The sequence below is a fragment of the Diprion similis genome, chromosome 11 (assembly GCF_021155765.1).
Source record: "Diprion similis isolate iyDipSimi1 chromosome 11, iyDipSimi1.1, whole genome shotgun sequence".
In the NCBI taxonomy this organism is placed as follows: Eukaryota; Metazoa; Arthropoda; class Insecta; order Hymenoptera; family Diprionidae; genus Diprion; species Diprion similis.
The window spans coordinates 2,681,461-2,703,404 of record NC_060115.1 but is presented as its reverse complement, the minus strand read 5'-3'; the positions used below and the strand labels follow the sequence as shown (position 1 = coordinate 2,703,404).

General features: G+C 38.9%; 4 protein-coding genes across 5 annotated transcripts in view; all 4 read right to left on the bottom strand.

Moving 5' to 3' along the window:
• The window catches only part of LOC124412660 (farnesol dehydrogenase-like), a 34,250-nt gene that overhangs the window by 2,584 nt on the left and 9,722 nt on the right, over positions 1 to 21,944 (bottom strand). The window contains exons 3-7 of the mRNA XM_046892723.1: positions 11,155 to 11,469; positions 10,915 to 11,041; positions 10,711 to 10,843; positions 10,478 to 10,630; positions 10,286 to 10,371 (exon numbers count right to left, since the gene is read on the bottom strand). Coding sequence (XP_046748679.1) covers positions 10,327 to 10,371; positions 10,478 to 10,630; positions 10,711 to 10,843; positions 10,915 to 11,041; positions 11,155 to 11,455 — 759 coding nt within the window. The 5' untranslated portion in view covers positions 11,456 to 11,469 and the 3' untranslated portion in view covers positions 10,286 to 10,326. The remainder of the gene's footprint in view (positions 1 to 10,285; positions 10,372 to 10,477; positions 10,631 to 10,710; positions 10,844 to 10,914; positions 11,042 to 11,154; positions 11,470 to 21,944) is intronic.
• Positions 64 to 6,958, bottom strand: LOC124412657 (arylsulfatase B-like). The gene is made up of 9 exons (XM_046892720.1): positions 6,608 to 6,958; positions 3,494 to 3,666; positions 3,195 to 3,425; positions 2,899 to 3,054; positions 2,208 to 2,463; positions 1,961 to 2,118; positions 1,745 to 1,880; positions 1,226 to 1,665; positions 64 to 1,166 (listed from the first exon to the last, which is right to left on the bottom strand). Exons 2-9 carry the CDS (start codon positions 3,653 to 3,655, stop codon positions 633 to 635), a joined length of 2,073 nt encoding a protein of 690 aa, XP_046748676.1. The 5' UTR covers positions 3,656 to 3,666; positions 6,608 to 6,958; the 3' UTR covers positions 64 to 632.
• On the bottom strand, positions 14,332 to 15,726 carry LOC124412662 (farnesol dehydrogenase-like). The gene is made up of 5 exons (XM_046892725.1): positions 15,354 to 15,726; positions 15,114 to 15,240; positions 14,829 to 14,961; positions 14,581 to 14,733; positions 14,332 to 14,411 (listed from the first exon to the last, which is right to left on the bottom strand). Exons 1-5 carry the CDS (start codon positions 15,652 to 15,654, stop codon positions 14,370 to 14,372), a joined length of 756 nt encoding a protein of 251 aa, XP_046748681.1. The 5' UTR covers positions 15,655 to 15,726; the 3' UTR covers positions 14,332 to 14,369.
• Positions 18,231 to 20,423, bottom strand: LOC124412663 (farnesol dehydrogenase-like). Of its 2 annotated transcripts, none has more exons than XM_046892726.1 (6): positions 20,387 to 20,423; positions 19,279 to 19,601; positions 18,984 to 19,110; positions 18,770 to 18,902; positions 18,511 to 18,660; positions 18,231 to 18,380 (listed from the first exon to the last, which is right to left on the bottom strand). In XM_046892726.1, the coding sequence occupies exons 2-6, from the start codon at positions 19,577 to 19,579 to the stop codon at positions 18,339 to 18,341; spliced, it is 753 nt and encodes a 250-aa protein (XP_046748682.1). In that variant the 5' UTR covers positions 19,580 to 19,601; positions 20,387 to 20,423; the 3' UTR covers positions 18,231 to 18,338. The 2 variants fall into 2 exon arrangements, with proteins under 2 accessions (XP_046748682.1, XP_046748683.1); XM_046892727.1 differs by lacking the exon at positions 20,387 to 20,423 and adding an exon at positions 20,222 to 20,240.

Below are 21,944 nucleotides of genomic sequence, written 5' to 3'. Positions count from 1 at the left end.
TTTGCAGTATAATCTTTCGTCTAATATTAAATGTTTTTGCACCCTATTATGAATCGTACGTGAAGACAAAATCAATGAAACAATGACCGGATACTAGTGTTTATGAATAATTTATTAGAATCAACTTGCAAGAATAATTTCCTTCAAAGTATTCTTTCACTCAACCTTATGTAATATGTACAAATATATGTAAAGTAAGTGCAGATATCGATATTATAGGAAAAGAGGTATAAATTCAAGAGAAGTATTGAAAACTTGACCAGCAAGTTCAACTTCTCCTTTACACCTCTCGGAATCTTTTGGTTACCAATGAGAATCCGATTAAGTATGACTGCAGTCACAGATGGTATACACACCATACCAAAGTGATGCGCTCTGCGAATGTGAGGTAGTGCGAGATGATCTTTAAAGATCGTGACCTACGCGGATTAAGAGTCCCAGTTTTTTTCCCCGTTCCCCGTCTCAATATCTCTTGGAAAGTGAATTTATGCTCGCTTATTGCATATCGCAGCCTGTGAAAAAGTAATTAAGAAAGGGAACGGAGATCAGCGTTTAACGGCCTCACTTCGGATATAAGTAATGACGACGCTGGTAGAAACGGGCCCGTATCTCGCACACCTCTGACCCTCCCGTCAGTCGATATTCCGTGCCAGATCTTTGAGAGAAGCGAAATCTTTGAAACTCTGTATGCTTTTCGAATTTGGTAGGACCTCGGTGGGTTCTAAAACAGCGGAGTTGGTACCATTGTCGTTACCTTCTCCGGGTATCTTCTGGAAGGTGCCATGCTCGGGGTGAGTTTCGGTGGATGAATTTTTTCTAAACTTCACTGTGAACAGCACGATTAAACCGACCGTTGTTAGACCCAGTAGAATCGCAATCACGGCGATCGCAGGTCCTGATATTCTCCTTGGCTCTTCCGAATCATTGCTAATGAATTTCATCGGGAAAGCGTCGTTCCAGTTCACCCAGATACCTTGCCAGTACTTTGGGTCAGCTTTTGGATCCGAGTCAAGGTTGCTCGCTGGAATAACTGTCACTCGATGTCTCATGAGAGCTTCTTCCAGCGTCGCGAGAATCAGAGGCCTTGTCTTCGCTAGATTTACTATCTCGCAAGGGTCTTCCTTTATGTTGAACAGACATGGTGACTCCAATGGGTTACACGCAATCTGAAAGAACGGTTTCCTCGTTAACTGTAAAAATTTGTAAGGAATATCGTTTCGATTACCTTGTTCTCTTCTTTGACGTTGCAATTTAGCACGGCTTCAGTCCTCAAGGATTGAATTTTTCGGTCAGTTAGTATAGTAGCAGTCATCTGTGCTCCTTCCACGTGATTTTCCCGCATTTTTTTCACTTCTTCCACTTGCCTGGCTGTTATTACACCAGTAAGCGCAACCCCGGATCTGCTTTTCAGTACCAAATCTGGATCGTAAGTTCCCAAAGTCTCAGCAATGGCATCGATCTCCGGCTTTCCTGACTCTCCATACCATTCTAGACCCGTGTTAGTGGCTCCAATGATGTATTTAAAGTCGCCCATTCGTATGGCCGCGTAATTTGACACATCATCGATGTTCACCACTATCTCTGAACGCGGGCTTGGCTTGTTACCACGTAGGGCTGGCCACATGTTAACACCGTCTATATTGCCGAGTGCTGTGACGTCTAAGCCTAAATGAGAAAAAACATACATGGCAGTCGGTTTTTGCCATTGCTGAACCCGGTTCATTGGACATTTTTTCCGCTTTACCTGCAGCCGCGTAGAGTGTTGGTAACCAGTCAGTTACGTACATGAGTTGGTTGGATACTCTGTTCGTTGCATCTATCAAGGGACTCCATATCGCCGCGACGCCGCGAACTCCACCTTCCCAGGGACTATCCTTCATCTGAAGATAAGACGAACCTTTAGCTATGAGTCTAGATATTAAGAATTTATACCAAAACAATAGATCTTCATTAAACGCACCCCGCGCATAGGGTAGTTGCTTCCTCTGTTGCTATGAATTCCGTACGTTGGAGCACCGTTGTCAGACATAAATAGAATTATGCTATTCTCCAGCATCCCTCGTCGCCTTAGGGCTGCTACCACTTCGCCGACGCTCTGATCGAGTTTCGACACCATTGCTGAAACGGAGACATCGAGGATTCAGCGAGGAATAGAGAGGTTTCGGTGAAACTCTCACCTGTTCCGGGGACGGATCAGTTATACTCACCCGCGTAAATTCGCCTTTCGGGGTCTGCGATGTGCGTGAATTTTGCTACCTCTTCGTCGGGTGCTTGAAAGGGGTTGTCTTGATTGCCGGTGTGCGGAGCAAGGTGTGCCAGGTACATGAACATTGGGTCGTCGGAATTGTGGGTTTCGATCAGCCTAACCGCTTCATCTGTGAAAAGATCGGTGGAATATTTTCCAGCTGTGTCCCAGGCGACTGTCATGTTCCTCCGCATGTCGAATCCTCGGTAAGAATTGAACTGGAAAAATGGCTATTTATTCGGCATGCCCGTAAACTGTCTGTTTTTTCGGCAAGGATAAAGATTTCAGGACGAGCTGAAGGCGAGCCGGAAGTAAGTACTGAAGTTATCCGAGCCAAAAAACTGTTTACGGGAATGCCACATACAATATTTTTTACGGTATGGGCATTGAAAAGCAAAACGAAGAGTGAAGTTATGTCGCGATCTGTTCGACGAAGCTACATTATTCGGCAGTTTGGGATGCGCACTTCGAACTGCGCATCCAAACTGCGGAATAAAGACTTTATTCCGAAACTTTGTTCGCTGCCGTATAAAGCGTCACTTTACGGAACGAAAACTGCCACAAAAAGTGGACTTTTCAATGCCCATGCCGTAAAAAAATATTTAGCTACAACTGCGGCATTACGAGTAAGTAGGTATAGTCTGTCAACTCACCGTAGCAGCTACTTGGTGACTATAATAATCCTGAAGCCCGTTCCAGTACCCAAAGTGCGAATCAAAGCCCCGATACGTTGGCGTGTAGACCGCTCGATGGTAGCCCAAATGCCATTTGCCAATCGCGTGAGTCTTGTAACCCGCATCTCTCAGGTACTGTCAAAAAAAAAAAAGGAATTCCTATGCTGGTTATATGATAATGAGAAAATTTTTGCGCGGAGATCTAATAATAATAAAAGAAAAAATGATGATCACTTTGTATCAACAGTTTGGAAGAGTATAATATCGCCAAGCACCTCTGGCATCAGTTTTTCCTTGAGCGGTAGCCCTCGAGGCTCTGGTTCTAGGATAACTGAATGCTGCATTCCAAGGTGAATGGGATACTTTCCGGTCATCAGTGCAGATCTGCTCGGCGTGCATAAGGCGGGTACGTAATGGCTATTCAATATCACACCGTTATAAGCCAAGGCGTCGATGTTCGGTGTCGGTATCTGGTTTGAACCGTGAAAACTTACGTCGTTCCATCCCTGATTACAGAAATTTTTTAATTAAAAACGTAATATGATCAGACGCTGCATCTTTACAAATCGCTCACCAAGTCGTCGGCTAGGATCACTACTATGTGTGGTTTTTTTGGCCCTTCCACTGGCTTCGATCTCTTTTCTCTTGTCGAACCGTAGGGCATTCCACTGGGACTTCCTGCGATGTGCAAAAGCACGGCCAGCAATGTTGCTAGCCGTAACCACAGGGCGTCCATCGGAGGATACTCTGAAAGAGAAGCACTTTTTAATCCGATCAATTTCTTGTTTTTCACAACCGAATCTTTATTCCCGACGAAACCATAACTATCCATCTCGATAGTGCGCGTGCAAATGAGTTTCATTGCCGAAATATGGTCTGAAAATTTGTGCGATGCGGAAGCAGAAATGATCTATTAAAATTTGATGATTGAACTTATTATGAGAGGGGCGGTGGGGCTGAGATCATAATCTTACGTTCTTAAGGTAGCGAATGATATCATCTGTAGTTATTACCGATATGGTTAACCGGCGATTGTTTAATAACTTGAATTTAAACGATTGAGCAAGGAACGGTTTTGTCCTTGGCGAGTGATTTTTTTATTAACTTTTTGCCTTCTCTCTAGATCTCTCTTTCCTACTATGTATACCTATGAGTGTAAATACTTAAACGTAAGAAATGATTGCCACATCTGTACTTTTAACCTAACGATAATCCAAATTTCATAAACTTATATACAACATCTATTTGATGAACTGAAATGGTGATAAGAGAGTGGAACCTGATGATCTATAGTTTTTCACTTATTTAATTTAAACTCGTATAAACAAAATCACATACTTTTTTCAACTAGTCTAAACATTTGTCAAAGTTAGAAATGGTTCTGAAAGGTTTAGGATTTGGATTAGTCAGGTCCCCGTTACGCATGGAATACCCCAAATAGGTCAATGGATTGAGGCTTGACAACAAATCAGCTTAAATGAGATCTAGGCGTAGAATTTACTCTTAAGAGAATGACTCGGCGTTTCAACTTATTTGTTTTTAGCCATTATCGTGCACTTACCACAACGGAGCTTACCGCAAAAATATTAACTTAGACTTAAAAGTGACGAGTTGATGAAAATTTGTTGAAATTACAACGTGACTGTTCCATTGAATATCTGTGACCGTAATCTTCATTTCACTCCAATACTGGAACCAAATTCTTTTGTCATTTCCTGATTTCTACGAACGATGTAACAACCAGTTTCGGTCTGTAACTTAACAAACCAATTGATGCAGTTTTTTATGCACGGTAGTTTCATTGGCCAAGAGCAAACTAAATTTTTACCCTTCGTAGATCATTGTTGAGAATTTGTTAAATATCGTTTAAAATCAACTCAACAAAAATACGAGACGAATATTCTTGTGTACAGTTGTTTATTTGTACCCAATATAAATAACTAATCGAACTTTAAAGCCTTGTTTAAATTCACGATTTTGTCTTGGAATTCGGAAACTTGAAAATTCCTTTTGACAAATTTCCCGAACATGGAAGGTCATTGGCGGGCAGCAATAAAGAAGAAAGACCCCCAGTCTTTGAGGCCACGTTGTCAAAACTATTCATACACTCGACAGTTGGTGAAAGATAAAGATTTGAATAAAAGTTGGGTCTTCTACTCTGTTGCGTGGTCAATGGCGATCAGTATCGACCAAAGTTACGAAAAAACGCTCAGCCTTCCTAACGGTATTGGGCTGCTGTATCGAATCGGATGAATTCCAGCCATTGTGCGCCTGGTCGTAATTGTTCACAAATTTCACGATCTACTTTTGTCGTTTTTTTTATATTCAGTGGGTGCCTCGGGAGATTCCACAGCATCTCGAAATCAAATTCACTTAATCGAGTGTCGCACATGTAATATTTCACAAAAATCTTGTTCTTTCTTGCTCGAATGTTTCTGTTATACGGACCAGATTTTAATTGTAGTTGGAACCATGAAAGAGTAAGTAAGAATAGGATCACAGAGGACGTCATCATGTTGTTAGAAAGCTGGAGGGGTGGAGGGGGGGGGGGGGGGGGGGGGGGGGGGGTACAACTTGGGCGATCCAAAATCAAACCTATTTTTAGAAGTTTTTTTTAAAGAAAATAACAATACTTGGAAAAATTTGAGTTTGAGAAGTTTATTATTCATAGTTTGAAGAACATTTCAGAATTTTTTCATTCAAATTAATAACAAAATGGTGGCACAGCGCATATAAGTAGTGAACGATCACGTTTTCATTCCCCGATCAATTTCTATCCGATCGACTTGAAATTTTGACACAATCTTTGAAACTTGTTTATCGATTAGAGATCGTGGTTAGATTTTTGAATTTCAATCCCAAAATTTTTACTTCATAATCATATAATTTTGAAACAAAAATTTCTCGAACATTTGGGTTACGAACTCTAACCGGAAAAGATGGTTTGATATCGAAAATTTTTTGTATCTATTACAAGTTGGACAGTAATGTCAAGAGATGCGCCGCCGCAAAAACCCTCGAGTTTGGAGTCGTTCGCTACTTGTACGCGCCATGCTACCATTTTGGTATTAATTTCAATGAAAAAATTCTAAAATCCCCCCCCCCCCCCCCCCCCCCCCCCCAAGGTTACTTATCACATCTCATTTACTATTGCCAGCTCGTATTTTGTTTTTATTTACTCAGCTTCAATTCTCGCGACTGTTTATTTATATAAGAACTTCGCTCTCGGCAAGAAGAATCGAATATTGTCCAAATCACTTATGCGTACTTAGAATGCAGAAACACGTCCCTCTTTGTACATACATCTTCACAAGAGTGTAGCTGGTGAAAGTTGATGATTTAGAAAGAGGATAGCAACGAAAATATGAAAACAGTGATGAGCAATAAACTAACCGTATATTCAGAACGAATATTCAACAAGTTTATAACGATTAACCTCATCATCGGATAATTATCAAGACACAAAAGAACAGTGATAAAGTAATGAGAAAAACTACTTACATGAAATCGGAGAAACGCATTGAAAAGATGAAGAAAATACGAGGAGGAGAAAGGTAGGAAGTCAGTAAAAAAAAGAGGTGAGATACTTACGATGTTAACGACTCTGGGTGCTCATGGGGTCGTGATTATCACCGTTCATATGTAAGTACGATAAAAAACGAGAGAGAGAGAGAGAGACAATACTCACGAGTAATGAAAACAATTACAGTCGAATCTCTCGGGTATTCCAAGCCGTTGATTGTCCGCCGGTGACTGTCAGGTGTAAAGATTTCATGAATTTGCTGAGCCACAACGTCCTTCTTGATCGATTCTCGTTGCTCTGCTTGCGTACCTGAGTGGGGACCAATCGAGAAGGGAATCTGTGTTCTCAGGTCGGGGCAAAGCAGGAAAATTCATTGCAACGTATCTCTTCTCATCGAAGTGATTCAATAACACGTAAATCAACTCTCTTATGCAATTTTAATAATCGTTCAAACTGTCCCTGTCCTTGCTAGGTCTTTATAAATCTCATCGCCTTGGTGCACTTTCGCCTGTTTTGCTATGTGGCAGGCAAGTGCAAGTCCATGCTCACGATGCATGATATTGGAAATCTTGTTTTAGAGATACTTTTATGAAGGATTTATGGGTTCTGGTCTATTCAGGTATACCTGTGTGTATTCGTGGTAATTTTCTGTGTATTGCTTGCAATGAACGAATGGTTCTAGCCACTGGATAATACGCTATCCAACGGTGTCTAATTGGCAATTAGCTCGTATAGAAGCTGCTGCAATAATAAAACCTTGACTGGGCCAGTGGCTACGAACTTACGAATCGATGTGTCGACGGACTGATCATTCGATTTACTCGATACTTGCTGGATTGATAAATCGTATTTATGACCTTGCGGTAAGTGCGATTGTTCAGCTATATTTAAATGATAACGTTTTCGAACAAATATCTAGTAGATTTGGAGTCCCGTTTATCGTTAACGTACATTATGGGAATGGGAGGGAATGGGTCATACAAAATTGAATACCGCACGAATACATACAATGTTTATAATCACAGACGACCCGGTGAACTAAGGCATGCCTCAATGCGGAAGTCTAACGAAAAGAAATGCATTATTCGCAAAAGAAGTTTCAATGCGAATTTTTTAAGATGTATTTGAATATATAATTTGAAACAAAGGCTTGGAAATTTATTTTTCAAGGGGTTCTGGGAAGCAGATACGACCTTCGGGTAACTAATGATCGGCAAATTCAGATCCGTCAGGACACGCGTCATCGGTTACGACTCGAACATCGAGTACATGCATTTTGCATTTGTTGTAAGAACCGCTATTGGAAGAAGGTAAATCAGGTTCACGTAAGAATCCTGCCGCAGGTTTGGAAAGCTTCGATTTCCGTCCACGTGTGAAAGGATGTAAGAGTCTCACAATTAAAATTCATTATCTCAATTTGCACGGTTACTACACGTTAGGAATATTAATTCAGCTGTTAAACAGAAAATAGTTTTGTTTTACTGTTAACAAACTTATACTTGGATCAATGGTGAAATAAATGTTTCGTTATTATTATCAAATTTTACTTCGGCCAAATATGGTTTCTTCATTATTAACAAACTTCTATCGATCATTATTCGGCTCAACTAAAATTTGATAATATTAACGAAACATTTATTTCGCCATATTCAAATATACGTTTGATAACAGTAAATAAACTTTTTTCAAAGTGTGTACATGAAGAATCCGTGTTCAGGTGCTCGTGTTATAACTTTTTCATCCGTTATTCACACACTGATCGAAATTGCTGTTATAATTATCCGCGTTATAGACTTATAACATCTTAGCTACTACTGATACATGACGATGACGAATACTTGGAAACTGATCATTTCTACGAAACTTGACACAACATGTGTGAAAAATACCTTTTTTCCTTCAGAGTTGGAGATGCAGAATCTTTTTCCGCTTGTCAGACTATATCGTATATATGTATACGTAAAGCGATATCAGACTGCGAACTGTGTACTCAAGTGCATGAGTTAGTTGTACTGAGTCAAGTTTACGCAACGACGGTCTCGTTGCGGTACATTACAAGATAAGATAATCGGGTCATTCCATGTCAAATTGACCAATAGTTGGAATCGACCCTTCGATTTCGCCGAATTTTGGTCAGGAGTTTTCTTTTATCCTATAACGAAGTTCTGCCAAGGGAAAAAAAATTAAAATTTTTTTTTTCAAAAGTTATGAAGAACTCAAAATTTCACAATTTTTCCTGCTTCTTAAACTTATATTTTAAATATCTTGAAAACTATAACAAGTTAAGAAATGATCGATGGTTAATTTCAAGGGTGATACTTGGGGCTGTGAAAAAAAAAATTTCGAAAGAAAAATTTTGAAAAATCTCGAATTTTTTAAATTCTGAATTTTTTTAAATTCTCAAAATTGACGATGGACAATAAATTTTTGACTCAAATTTTTTTGTATACTACCTTGAACCAATCTTAAGAGATCCTGAAATTTTTGAAACTGTGTTTTTTGATTTTTTTTAAATATAAATTTTTCAATTTTAATAAAAATAATTGTTTTCTTAAAAAAAATTTTTTTTCATTTCTATCTCAAATGTGTTCAATAAATCGTGTTATTTTGTGATTTTGAACAATTAAAATTTTATTTAGTGGCATATTGATGAGCAATAAAAACATTGATGACATGTGTTTATATTTATTTATTAAAAAAATTGATTCAAGTGTAAATTAATTAACATTATGCTACGAAAGTCGTTTTTTCTTTAATCCTTTTTGTACTGTTGTCGCTTCTTTTCTTTTTCTTAACCTGAAAAACGTTAATATGATATTTATCTTTTAAATCCAAATTTGATATTGATATCATATTAACGTTTTTCAGGTTAAGAAAAAGAAAAGAAGCGACAACAGTACAAAAAGGATTAAAGAAAAAACGACTTTCGTAACATAATGTTAATTAATTTACACTTGAATCAATTTTTTTAAATAAATAAATATAAACACATGTCATCGATGTTCTTATTGCTCATCAATATGCCACTAAATAAAATTTTAATGGTTCAAAATTACAAAACAACACGATTTATTAAACACATTTGAGATAGAAATGAAAGAAAAAAAATTTAATTTTTTTTCTCTGGCACAACTTCGTTATAGGATAAAAGAAAACTCCTGACCAAAATTTGGCCAAATCGAAGGGGGTCGATTCCAACTATTGGTCGATTTGACATGACCCAATGAGATGAACTCTCAGTGCAGAATTCCGTCAACTTTTTTTTTGCTTATTATTTCCAAGTAATCACTTCTGAAGTCAAAACAATTTGCGCAACGATGGAGCGTTCTTGGTTTTCCCAGAATAATTATCTTGTAAATGTGTACATTGTGTGCACAATGTATACACTAATTATACTATTTGTAAAGGAGTCAGTGATTTATTAAGGAAAGTAGAATAACTGACTGACTTGCTAGATGAGGATTTGAAACGCTTTTTATTACGTCATCCCTGGTCTTCAACAGACTTTCGAGTTCAACTTACAAGTATCAGCATGCACATGAATATTAGACAGCGGGAGCCAATATCGTGACGCGTTTTAGCCATTCTATTACCAAAGGTTATCTCTTTCTTCCTACAATTCATTTTGCACAAGTGAACACGTGTAACACATCTAAAACCAGCTCGCTGACATTAAAATTATATTGTCACTAGCTGTTTTAATCAGGTTTCAGAATCCTTAACGAAACTTACAGTTCCAATTTGCAACGAAGATTTTTTATTTGTTTTACAAAATTGTGAGTTAATGTTGATGCATTAATGCCGTGGAAATGTTCAGATTCGGATACAGGCGAGTTTTTTAACGCAGATTCCCAGGACATAGGCACGTTGAATGGTGAAGTCGATCAAGCCATTGTCTCGCCGACTGCACGTAGTGTAAGCTCGCAGACCTGGAAGACAAACATGCGTAAATTCAACGGTAACAGAGATGGAGAATAATGGATTTGAGTTTAAGTGAAAACAGGACATCTGGATTTAAGAATAGTTTTTTTATACCTGAACATGTGCCGGAGTACCCAGGGCGTAGATAATTGCACTGGTGACGTCCTCCGGGTTCAAGGTAGGATGAATACTGAGCATCTCCTCGTAGATTGACTCCGAAGAGGAAACTGAGACCAGTTCCGTTTTAACGAATCCTGGACTGATGCTCTGGAATGAATTATGAGTATTTGCAACACTTCGGGAAATATTAAGAGACAATTCTTCGTTATAATTCTTTTGACACTTACGGTTATCTTGATCTTCGTGTTTGCCATGATCAGCTCCTTCCTGGTTACTTCGGTCATTGCTGTCACCGCGAATTTAGTACTTGGATACAAGCTCCAGCGGTCACTGGCCGTAAAGACGTAGTGACCCAGGACACTGCCAAGTGTTAATCGATTAACGTATGGACGCGTATTTACGAAAATTTAATCTGATGTAAGAGGAGTTACCTGTTGATGTTAAAGACGTGACCGTCGACGTGACGTGCTTTCATCGATTTCACGGCTTCCCTGGTGCACACAGCAACTGCCAAGACGTTGACGTCGAGTAAACGGCGAAAGCCTTCGGTGTCTCCGTCTGGAAATAAAATATCTCGTATCATGAGCCGTTTTCTGTGGATAGACAGAACCCAAGTAGGTATGCGAGAAATTTAACGATCCCTTCATCGTCTGGTGAAACACGTTGCTCACCGGTCAGACTCGCCGCGTGCATCAGCCCGGCGTTGTTAACGAGGACGTCGACGCCGCCGAGGTTTTCTTTGATCCATTCGAAGACCGCGAGGATTTCCTCCTCCTTCGAGACGTCGCACTTCATCGCGTAAAGTTTTCCTTTAGCGTCTCTAAGCTCTTCACCGAGTTTCTCGATCTTCTCCACTCGCCTGGCTATTCCGACGACCTTGAGACCCTCCAGGACGAGGGCTTCGGCCGTTGCAGCACCGATGCCGGCACTGGCCCCCGTGACCAGAGCAACTTTTCCGACCCAACGATCCATTGATAATATCACACCTCTTCCTCGTACGTGTTCAATCAACTCTGTTTCTCAACTAACCGGGACAATCCCGCCAGTCCATTTATATGGCCTCACGATGCAGATAAAACAGACGCATTGATAATCGTCTGCAATAATAAATGGCAGTTTTATACAAAACAAGTATAAGTTTCACGGTACTACGATAAGCGAAACTAAGCCGGAAAACTTTGGTCGGACAGTTTTATTCGTAATGTCAACATTTTTTACCCGGAAAACGGGAGGCAGCATCGTTTCTACAGAAACCGTTTCTACAGATATCATTTTTGCAGAATTCGTTTCTACAGAATTCAGGTCTGCAAGTCCATTTCGTTTCTACAAGTGGCGGTCAAATAATTTAAATTAAATCGAAATGTACGAAATTTACAATTAAATGTATGAGAAACGAACATCTACGACCGAATTCTGTAGAATCGAACTTCCAAATCTAAATTCTGTAGAAACGAACTGCATGTCGCAATTCTGTAGAAACGGTTTCTGTAGAAACGGTGTTGACTCGAATAGACCTAAAATAATTCTGTAGAATCGAACTTTGTAGAAAATATTTTCTGTAGAAACGAACTCTGTGGAAACGGTGTCGACTCGAAAACGGGACGAAAGGGTACATTTCTCTTGCATAATTGCGATGTTGTTCCCCTCAGTTGTCCAACTGCGTATTATTTATTCATGCAACGATTGCCTTGCGGTCATTATACGTCACGCTTATCGTCGATAGCTTTGAAAATTAACGGACGCATCTTGAAAAAAAAAAAAAATAATAATAATTTGTTTTTAATCAAGGTCAGTACAACGCCCAGACAAAATTTTTTTATCGACTGAATTCGCCCTAGTGAATGACATAGGATCAAAAGTCTGGTGATTATTGAAATGTCAAGCATTTGCAGAACCAATTTTATTTATGACGACTAGTCGATTGTGAATCGACTTGTATACTATTGACTGTGAATTCCAAAACTTTCAATGGACGTTTGTGAACGTATAGTTGACATTTAGCCTACTATTGATTATGGATACGTCCCTTTTATCAGGCTCCGATTCGTATTGATTTCGCTGAACCTATAGGTTATAATTTTTCGTTTTTTTTTTTTTTTTTTTTCGCAATGAACGATAAGAAAAAGATTTTTTTTAATTGCTCAAAGCTAATGAGACACATGACAGGAATCGAGTGGTAAAAAGAAATAAACTGAATAAACGAGATTTTTAATTTTTTTGCAACAATAAATCTATAGTATTATTGAAAGAGAATAATCGCTGGAAGTAACAGTTTGATACAACGATTCTATTTCTCAAATAATTATTAATGTAGTTTATTATATTTGCAAGATGACGTCTGCGAAAAATTGTGTCAACTATTTGTTATGACACAATAGTTTCACAATATATATATATATATATATATAAGATAACGTGTATATATAACGATATATATAACGATTATTGATATTTTAAAAAATATGGAGCGACCTCTTAAAATTTTTTTTATTTGCAAGATAACGTCTGCGGAAAACTGTGTCAACTATTGTGTCATAACAAATAGTTGACACAGTTTTTATATATATATATATAAATGTTGACATATATATATATATAACGATTATTGATATTTTAAAAAACATGGAGCGACCTCTTAAAAATTTTTTTTGAGCTGTCCTTTGGAGTGGGCTCTTAAAACATCAAAAACTAACATTTTGTCACACGAGACTATAAAAAAAAAAAATAGTCGGTATTTTTGCGCCACCCTAATATATATATATATATATATATATCGTCTTTCCCGATTTTTCTCAGCGTTGCCAAAACAGGAACACAGGAGACAGACGGGAGATGGCATTGTCGCGTAGTCTCAGGAGGATGCTGTCGGTAGGTGTCCCGGCAGAGATCGTGGCTCTCGGCTGTTTCTCTCCGGGTCTCTTTCGTTGTACGAAAAGCGCCTAACGGAGGTATTTTCGTCCACCGACGATAGTTGGGGCCGCCGTCGGCCCACCAAAGAGAAGCTTTCGTCTGTCCGCCGCAGATGGAACTGCTAGGCAGGACAGCAGGAGGTTGCAGTTTACCGATTAGACGTCAGATTAATTGTAAGTCAGCGGTAGCGGCTTGACGTCGTCCGGTTTAGTCCGGTTTCGGCGGTATTTGTTCTCAGATTGGCTTTTTTCCCTCAATATTTGAATCTCACATATCAAAGCTTGGATCAATTACAGAATTTTTATTGTACGGAAGATGTAAATTTACAATTTGTATAAATACGAGACTTGAAAGAAAAAGAAACAATAATACAAAACTAAATTTATACACAAAAGTAATTCGAATTTCAAGGTAGGTACATTAAAATTTGTATAGGTACTGATAAATTATTATTGTAAACGGCTGATTTGGATGAAACTGAAACTAGCAGCTAGAGTTAGCAGCCAAAGGTGTCTGAATTTTCGGAAATAGATAAATGTAGTTCAGCTTCACAAAATTTTCATTTCCGGACTTCACTAGCCTTGTGATAAAGAACATTAGAATGTTTGGCTCCTAATTCTGACTGCTAGCTTCAGTTTTAGTCTCGTCTGATTGGGCCGCGTGGCTATCTTGCCAAAGTCTGACGCTTCGATCAAGCCTGCACGGTACCCATCCGAGGACATCGTGGTACCAACAAGGGAAACACACACAAGATTTGATTCATTTTTTCGATCAACGAAAACACCCCCTAGAAGTTTCAGCAGATACTTTCTTTCTTAAAAGAATGGTAGTTTACTATTTTTTAAAACAAATAATATAATTCATATATATATCGTGCTACATCGAAGATGTGACGGCGATGATTACGTAGTCGTGGTATACCGATGGTCTCGTGGCGCCAATTTTTGTAATTAATTCACGTCTTGGGTCACAAATCCTACATGACTTCTCCAACTGGACGTAATGTCAGCTCACAGACCTGCGAAGTAGTGTTGCGTTTATTGCTATGCAAGGTGAAGATAGAGGTACGTGTGCGTGATACATGAGATATTATGAGAGATGCGTTGATGAATACGTGGAAAACTTTGTGTGTGTAGTAGTAGAATATTTTATGGTTTAATGACAGTTTTTTTCTTTTTCTTTTTTACTTGAACATGCGGTGGAGTGCCCAGTGCATAGAGGATACCGTTGGCCACGTCTTCCGGATGCAGTTTAGGCATTACTTTTACTATCAGATCTGCAGACGGTTTCCCTTTCATAGGACCAAACAATTCTGTCCCGACTAATCCTGGACTAATACTCTGAAAACGATAATGCGTTCATTACAATTGCACATCAGTGCTAGAATGAAGTTTGCGCTTTCTAATTTTCTGATTTAAAAAAATTTTCTACTTGCCGTTATTTTGATCTTAGTGTTCTTTTGGATTAGTTCCTTTCTGGCCACTTCGGTCATCGCTGTTACTGCGAATTTACTGCTTGGATACAAACTGTAGAAATTCGAGTGAACGAAAATGTGATGACCCAGGATGCTGTGAAAAGACGAAAAAATAATTGTAAAAAATTTTTCACTTTTTGTACGTTTCTAAATCTATAAGACGAGCAATCGTGATTGAGTTTAGACGCGCAGCAGACGAGAAGCGTTCTCACGTCTGTGATTTATTGGCACGAAAAGTGAAGGAACCTGTTTATGTTGAAAATGTGACCGTCGAACTGGCGCGCTTCCATTTGACGTACAGCTTCCCTGGTGCACACAGCAACTGCCAAGACGTTGACGTCGAGTAAACGGCGAAAGCCTTCGGTGTCTCCGTCTGGAAATAAAATATCTCGTATCATGAGCCGTTTTCTGTGGATAGACAGAACCCAAGTAGGTATGCGAGAAATTTAACGATCCCTTCATCGTCTGGTGAAACACGTTGCTCACCGGTCAGACTCGCCGCGTGCATCAGCCCGGCGTTGTTAACGAGGACGTCGACGCCGCCGAGGTTTTCTTTGATCCATTCGAAGACCGCGAGGATTTCCTCCTCCTTCGAGACGTCGCACTTCATCGCGTAAAGTTTTCCTTTAGCGTCTCTAAGCTCTTCACCGAGTTTCTCGATCTTCTCCACTCGCCTGGCTATTCCGACGACCTTGAGACCCTCCCGGACGAGCGCTTCGGCCGTTGCAGCACCGATGCCGGCACTGGCCCCCGTGATCAGAGCAACTTTTCCGACCCAACGATCCATTTAGGAAATTCAGTGATACTTCTCGCCTGTGCTCACAATCAGCAGCTTGCAATCTTTCCTCGTCGAACGAATGAAAGAATTTCAAGGCTGTGGTTTGGAGCAATACATCCGACGGATTGCTGTTAGATTTGTAAGCGACACGTAAATCCGAACTACTGTGCTCCATTCGAAAATCGCTATGTCTTATAGCTTCATCGCGGTGGCGGACTAAGCTCGTCGGAGGCCCGGGGCGGCAAAACTCAATGAGGTTTCTGGTCCGCTTAGAAATTGACGTATTTTTAGTGTAAAACGAATGATATCGATGTATAGGCTGACAAAGGTAATATTAACTTTCTTAGTTACGATCATAGTTAAGCTTTTCACTACACTTGTGCGTATTTTTGAAGTGTACTTATGGTACACCTGTGTAAATGTCGTAGGTATCAAAACGTCTCATGCAGACCAATTGTGTCTAGCAGACAACTGCTTATCATTCTAAAGTTTACGTTTCGCGCGACTTCTGATTGCAAATTCTCTGCTGAACACACCCATTGACAATAGTCATGGTCTGATAATAGGCAAGTAGGTACCTACCAACGCAACCTTTGTATTTTGCACACGTGTGGGACTTCCAAACTCCAAAACTGCCTTTTACTTGTTGAACATATTTTGGACTTGTTTGGGATTTGATTAAATCAAGACTTCTCGAGACTTGGAGGCCTGGATGGGGCCCTCCGGCCCCCTTTTGTCCGCCACTGCTTCATCCTTACTTCTAACGTGACTTGCAAGGCTTAGAGGAGGGATAAAAATTCAAGAATCGGTCGTTGCGTAACTCGATTATTTTTAATGCTTGTTACTAACCGTTCCCGAGAACTTTTTAACGCTAGTTGAATTTAGAAATATCGCAATACTACTTCTAGATGAATTATAAAAAGAGCGGCAGGACGAGAGTCTCGCTTCCGATATACTGAGAAGTGATAAGTTTAGAGTTCAACGAATAAGATGTTTCAGTATTTTTGTTTCTCTTCCTTTAAAGTATATGCGATACCAGGTAGAGGATTGGCAGCGGTTTTAGCGGTGTCACGTCACGTCACAGCAAGACATCATCGTAGCGATTTTCAACGAGATGAAGACGAGCGTATTATTACGATCACTGTCGACGTAGAGAGATCTAACGTGAGGGAAAAACCTGAACTATAATAGGTATAATTACTACACATTCAGTTGCCGTGTTATTCTAAGGCAAAAAGAGAGGCAGCGAGCCGACGGAGTTAGCGACATGACGTGATTTTGACGTGAGGGGGAAAAAAAAAAAAAAAAAAATTAATTGCAGATAGAAAAAGAAATGTAATATAAAGTGATTCAAATTTATACAATTTGAAAAAAATTCATAGTTTGAGGGAGAAAAAATTAAGTTTAATTTCTGTCCTGTGTCCTCCGGTAGAGTGATTTTTTTTCTTACTTGTGGATCTTTTAAGGCTAAATACGAGGACACTACTGGACACCTTTTGGTGTAGCTACGTAGCAGCAAGTGTTATTTAATTTCTCGTGAACAAGTTTCGAGAATGATCGCTATTTTTGACCTTGGAATATCGAAAGTTGTTTGCAACTCGTTTGTCGAGCGTTGATTATACGCGGAATATCTCGTGTGAATTTATACTGTATAGGTATATACGTGTTTATACGAGATTATTTTTTTGGTCAAATCGATGCGATTGCTTACGGATAAGTGGAAGCAGGAATCGTTAATGTTTATTTTTTCATCTGCAAATGTCCCAGGTAACTAAATCATTGTGTTCTACATTTTTGTTAGTTCCTATCATTTTCTACGACTTCGCAAATTGGAATTTTCTGTTTTTCGTCAGCCAGGGTCGGTGCAAGAATTCCAGGTTAAGCAGATTTTTAAAAATAACCTTCGCCAGTTAACAATGTTTTGAGCAACCGTTAAAGCTAATGATGAGTCGTTCGTGTTTTTCCTTAATTTCACAATTTTCAAACGTTAGAAAAAATCTGAATTTTTTTTTTTCTAATAACAATTCAATTCAACGACGTCATTTTACCATTTTCGAATTGCGTTTTCAGGGTATAGACAAAAAAGGAAAACTGGGAATAGTCAGAGATTTATGATGAACCACAGTGAAAACGCACTTTTTTTTATAAATGGTTTTCAAACTTCAGTCATACTTCATAAATTCAGCCAAACTAAATTTCGAAAATGGTATTGTTCAATTTCTAATTACTTGTGCGAAACGAAGCAATTCTATGTGTTTTTAAATCGAAATTTATGTATTGAGGGTGCACAATTCTTGAAACTTTTGGTCATAAAAACTGACCCTGATATTAAGTTTCGTGGTAAAAAGGTCAGGGAATTTGGCATTTTTTTTAGGGGTAAATGTCAGGGAATTTTATTTGAGGAAATTTGTTACCACCTTGCTTTACCATTAAATGTTAGTTACAAAGAGGTAGAAATTATCACTTCAATGTTACAGTATAGTATATTCTAAATTAGCTAACCGCAAATAACAGGTTTCGGCAAATTGCAATTGTTTAATTTATCAGATCATACTTCATAATTGTAATCACTTTTTCACGTATTAGTATGATTTTTAATTATACTTGTGCTCGTCACAATCTTCTCTGAGGTACATTGGTGCTGGTTGAGGTTATTGCTTTGAAATATTTTTGAGAACTCTTTTCTCCTTCGACTATAGCATTTCGCAGACGGGCCGGATTGTTAGCTCGGAAATCTGGCAACAAAAATTTAAAGAAGCATATCAGTAACTTTGAAAAGATGTTTGAACAGCGTGCTTTCTTCTCATTCTGAAACTCGATATTTTATGATATATAGCTAATTAATGAAGTATACATCGCAGTAACCTGAACATGTTCCGGTGTTCCCAAAACGTAAACGATGGCGTCCGCAACATCTTTCGGCTGCAGATGCGGAGTATCTTGAAATAATTTTTCGGTCTCAGATATACCTCCAACTTTGAAAATTTCTGTCGCGACAAAGCCTGGACTGATGCTCTGAGGGAAATATATACATATATATATATATATATATATATATAACAATTGTTTCAACTAGGAGTTTTAGAAAGAGAAATTAAATTTTTGGGGCCTTGTTTTTCCTTACCGTTACTTTCACCCTGATTTTATTAGCTGCGAACTCCTTGCGTGTTAGTTCCGACAATGCTGTCACCGCATATTTAGTCGACGGGTAGACGCTGACTGGCATCGGCATATCAGGAATCGAGTGTCCAAGAATACTGGAAGTTGTAAGCGTGACACATCAGATTCAGACTACGACGATTTGCTATCTTAAATTCATACACCGAATATCCATCTACCTGTTTATGTTCACGATATGACCCGAGACTTTTCGTTCCTGCATCGAAGCCACGGCTTCTTTCGTGCCGATCAGAGTTGCCATGAAATTCACGTTTACCATGTTGCGGAAGGAGTCGATGTCGTCATCTGGAAAAATTGGTAACGATCGTTACTTGATGGAAGTCGGACGCGTAATTCCTTTAAAGTCTAGTTTTTTAACAGGAGGTAAAACATGAAGAGAAAAGAAGAGAAAAGGAGAGAAAAAAGTGACCGACCTCCAACCTCAGGTTGACCACATTCACCCTATTTCCTCACCCATCACTTTCCTATGTTTAACCACGCCGGCGTTATTTACGAGAATGTCGATGCCCCCCAATTCGGTGTTCACCCACTTGAATGCGTTCAGCAGATCCTCTTCCTTGCTGACGTCACACTGCCTAGGATAAAGCTTCCCTTTGGCTCCGGCAAGACTTCTTGATAACTCTTTCATTCTCTCTAACCGCCTGGCGATACCTACGACCAAAAGACCCTCCTTGACAAGGGCTTCGGTCACCGCGGCGCCGATTCCTGAACTCGCGCCGGTTACGACGGCGACTTTACCGGTCCAACGATCCATGCCTCGAGGATTTTTCTCTTGACTATAGTGCACATTTTAACAGGTTTGCAAGTTTAAATAACTTTTTTCACGACAGAAAGTATGATTACTGATAAGCTTCAGCTTTCTAAATAACATTTTCAGAAATTACTTGTACACGCTATCAAGTTATTATTACTTTTCAACAATGAACAAAGGAAATGATAGTTTGTTCTATGACGCTGTTTGAGAAAATGAAAAAGACTCATTTCTACGGAAATATTTTTCTACATGAAGAAATTTCAGAATAATTCTGCATGGTTCATTCTACAGAAGGATTGATTCCAGAAATTTTCAGACAAATTAATGTTTTTGAAAATAAGGTGCCAACGTGAAGATAAATTTTTTCCTATAAAAATATTCTGGAGAACAATTTTCCCATAGAAATATAAATCATGCAGGATTATATCTGATACGAATCTCGAATTCCTTTCTGTGGGAAAATATTTCTGTAGGAACGAGTATATAGAAAACTGATTTCTGTAGAATCGATTCTTCTCCCTCTGGAATTAACCGGTGCTTAATGAATGACCTGGATACACCTGGATTACCAACCCCCCAAGTCATTGAACAGTGACACAGTCTTTAGAGATTATCCCCACAATTCGTAGTATGAAAAGTTACCTCTGTGTTGTACTTTAGTCGATAAGTATCGATATACCAATTGTTCTTCTCACTTGTTAGTTGATTATTAGTACCCTAAGTAGTTGTACCCGCATCAGAGTATCAGGTGTAACAGACAAAAGCGTGGATCTTGCGCCCAGTGAAGCAGAAGACTGCAGTAAGCTCTCACTGGATTTTTCAACCTTGGTCAAACACTCGTTATTCGTTGACTGAGACTATCGTTGGATACTTTTTACTTTATCAAGTGCCAGAAATTGTCTAATAAATGAGCAGGGGAGGGGGGGGATGATTAATTATGCCGCATTGATATTCGGAAGTTGGCTAGCACGTTTGATAGACGATTTGAAAATTTTTAGTATACTATCATTGTTCACGATCATTATGCGCATGGCACTGTAATGTATGACTTGCGCATTCTACACGTCTCGAAAGGCGGATGGACGAAAGAAATACAAAACGTTCCAAAGCCATGGTGCGCATGGTAATTACCTCATAACGCGTTTTTATACCGATTGTTATGTCTTACCGATTGATCACTTTATCTTACTATCTGGCCGATGCTGCGGGTGTTGGAAATTAACTTTTTTTTAAACACTTCTGGTATGATTAGTTAAAATAGTTCTGTTTTGGCAATTAGGGAACCAATTGAAAAACTATTAAGAAATTTATATTTTTCGTCTTCTTTCAAATCTTTCAAATTCTCAGCTTTGTTGTTATTCTGACGTATTAAAACTATACGACTCTTAAAACGTATACGACGGCATCGGAAATATCCTCAGATTCGAGGCGAGGAAGGTTTTCCAAAGTTTACAAGACAGTGGCGTCATATGATGCTTTTTGTAGAATTTCGAGAATTCAATCATTGTTGGTTTTAATTAAAAAAAAATCTTCCATAATCTTTTTTTTTTTAATTAATTATAGTTTTTAGCTGTGGTTTGGTATGTTTTACAGAATGAGCAAAATCTGGAATGTTCAAGGTCACAAGCTGCGTGATTTGCTATGGAATACACGACGTACAAAAAACAATGACTTCAGCAATCTAGAGAGTCTCGCAGCATCCTAGAAGATTAGCTAAAGTAGCGAGGTTAGCGAACGTTACGTGTAACGAATTCGACATTGATCACAATCAGCTATTGACCTTGAGTCACGATTTATATCATACGTGAAAGCTCACAATCAGATTGATAACGCCCCGACTCACTGAAACCGTTTCACAGTCATCAGACATTTTACGACTGTAAGTTCTAATAAATTGCTAGTGTAAAATGCTACAACAGTCATGCACTTTTATCGATCATTGTACGATGTTATATTAATTATTCTTGTCACGTCTGCCGCCACTGTGTGTTACTGACTGAATGACGGTTCGTATATTCGTTATACGTATGCATTTAAAATTGTAAGGCAGTTTAACTGATAACATTAACGTAATAGGCGCAACAATTTTCGACCATTCACGTAGCTTGGCTTGTTTTGCGTTCTTGCGTACGCCAACCGGCCACTTACCTCTTGTATGAATTGTATAAGGCAGAATATATTATAGTATTATGAAACTATAACGAATGTCCTACGGAATTCCTGTTCTGAAAACACGTATTGATAATTAACCTACCTGCACCTACATGTAAACATTGTAGTGAATAACCTCGTAGAAGCATTTTGAACGTGGCAATACAAGGTTCAAGGGTAAACGTGATTGGGAGAATTGGTTCGCTGCACGATG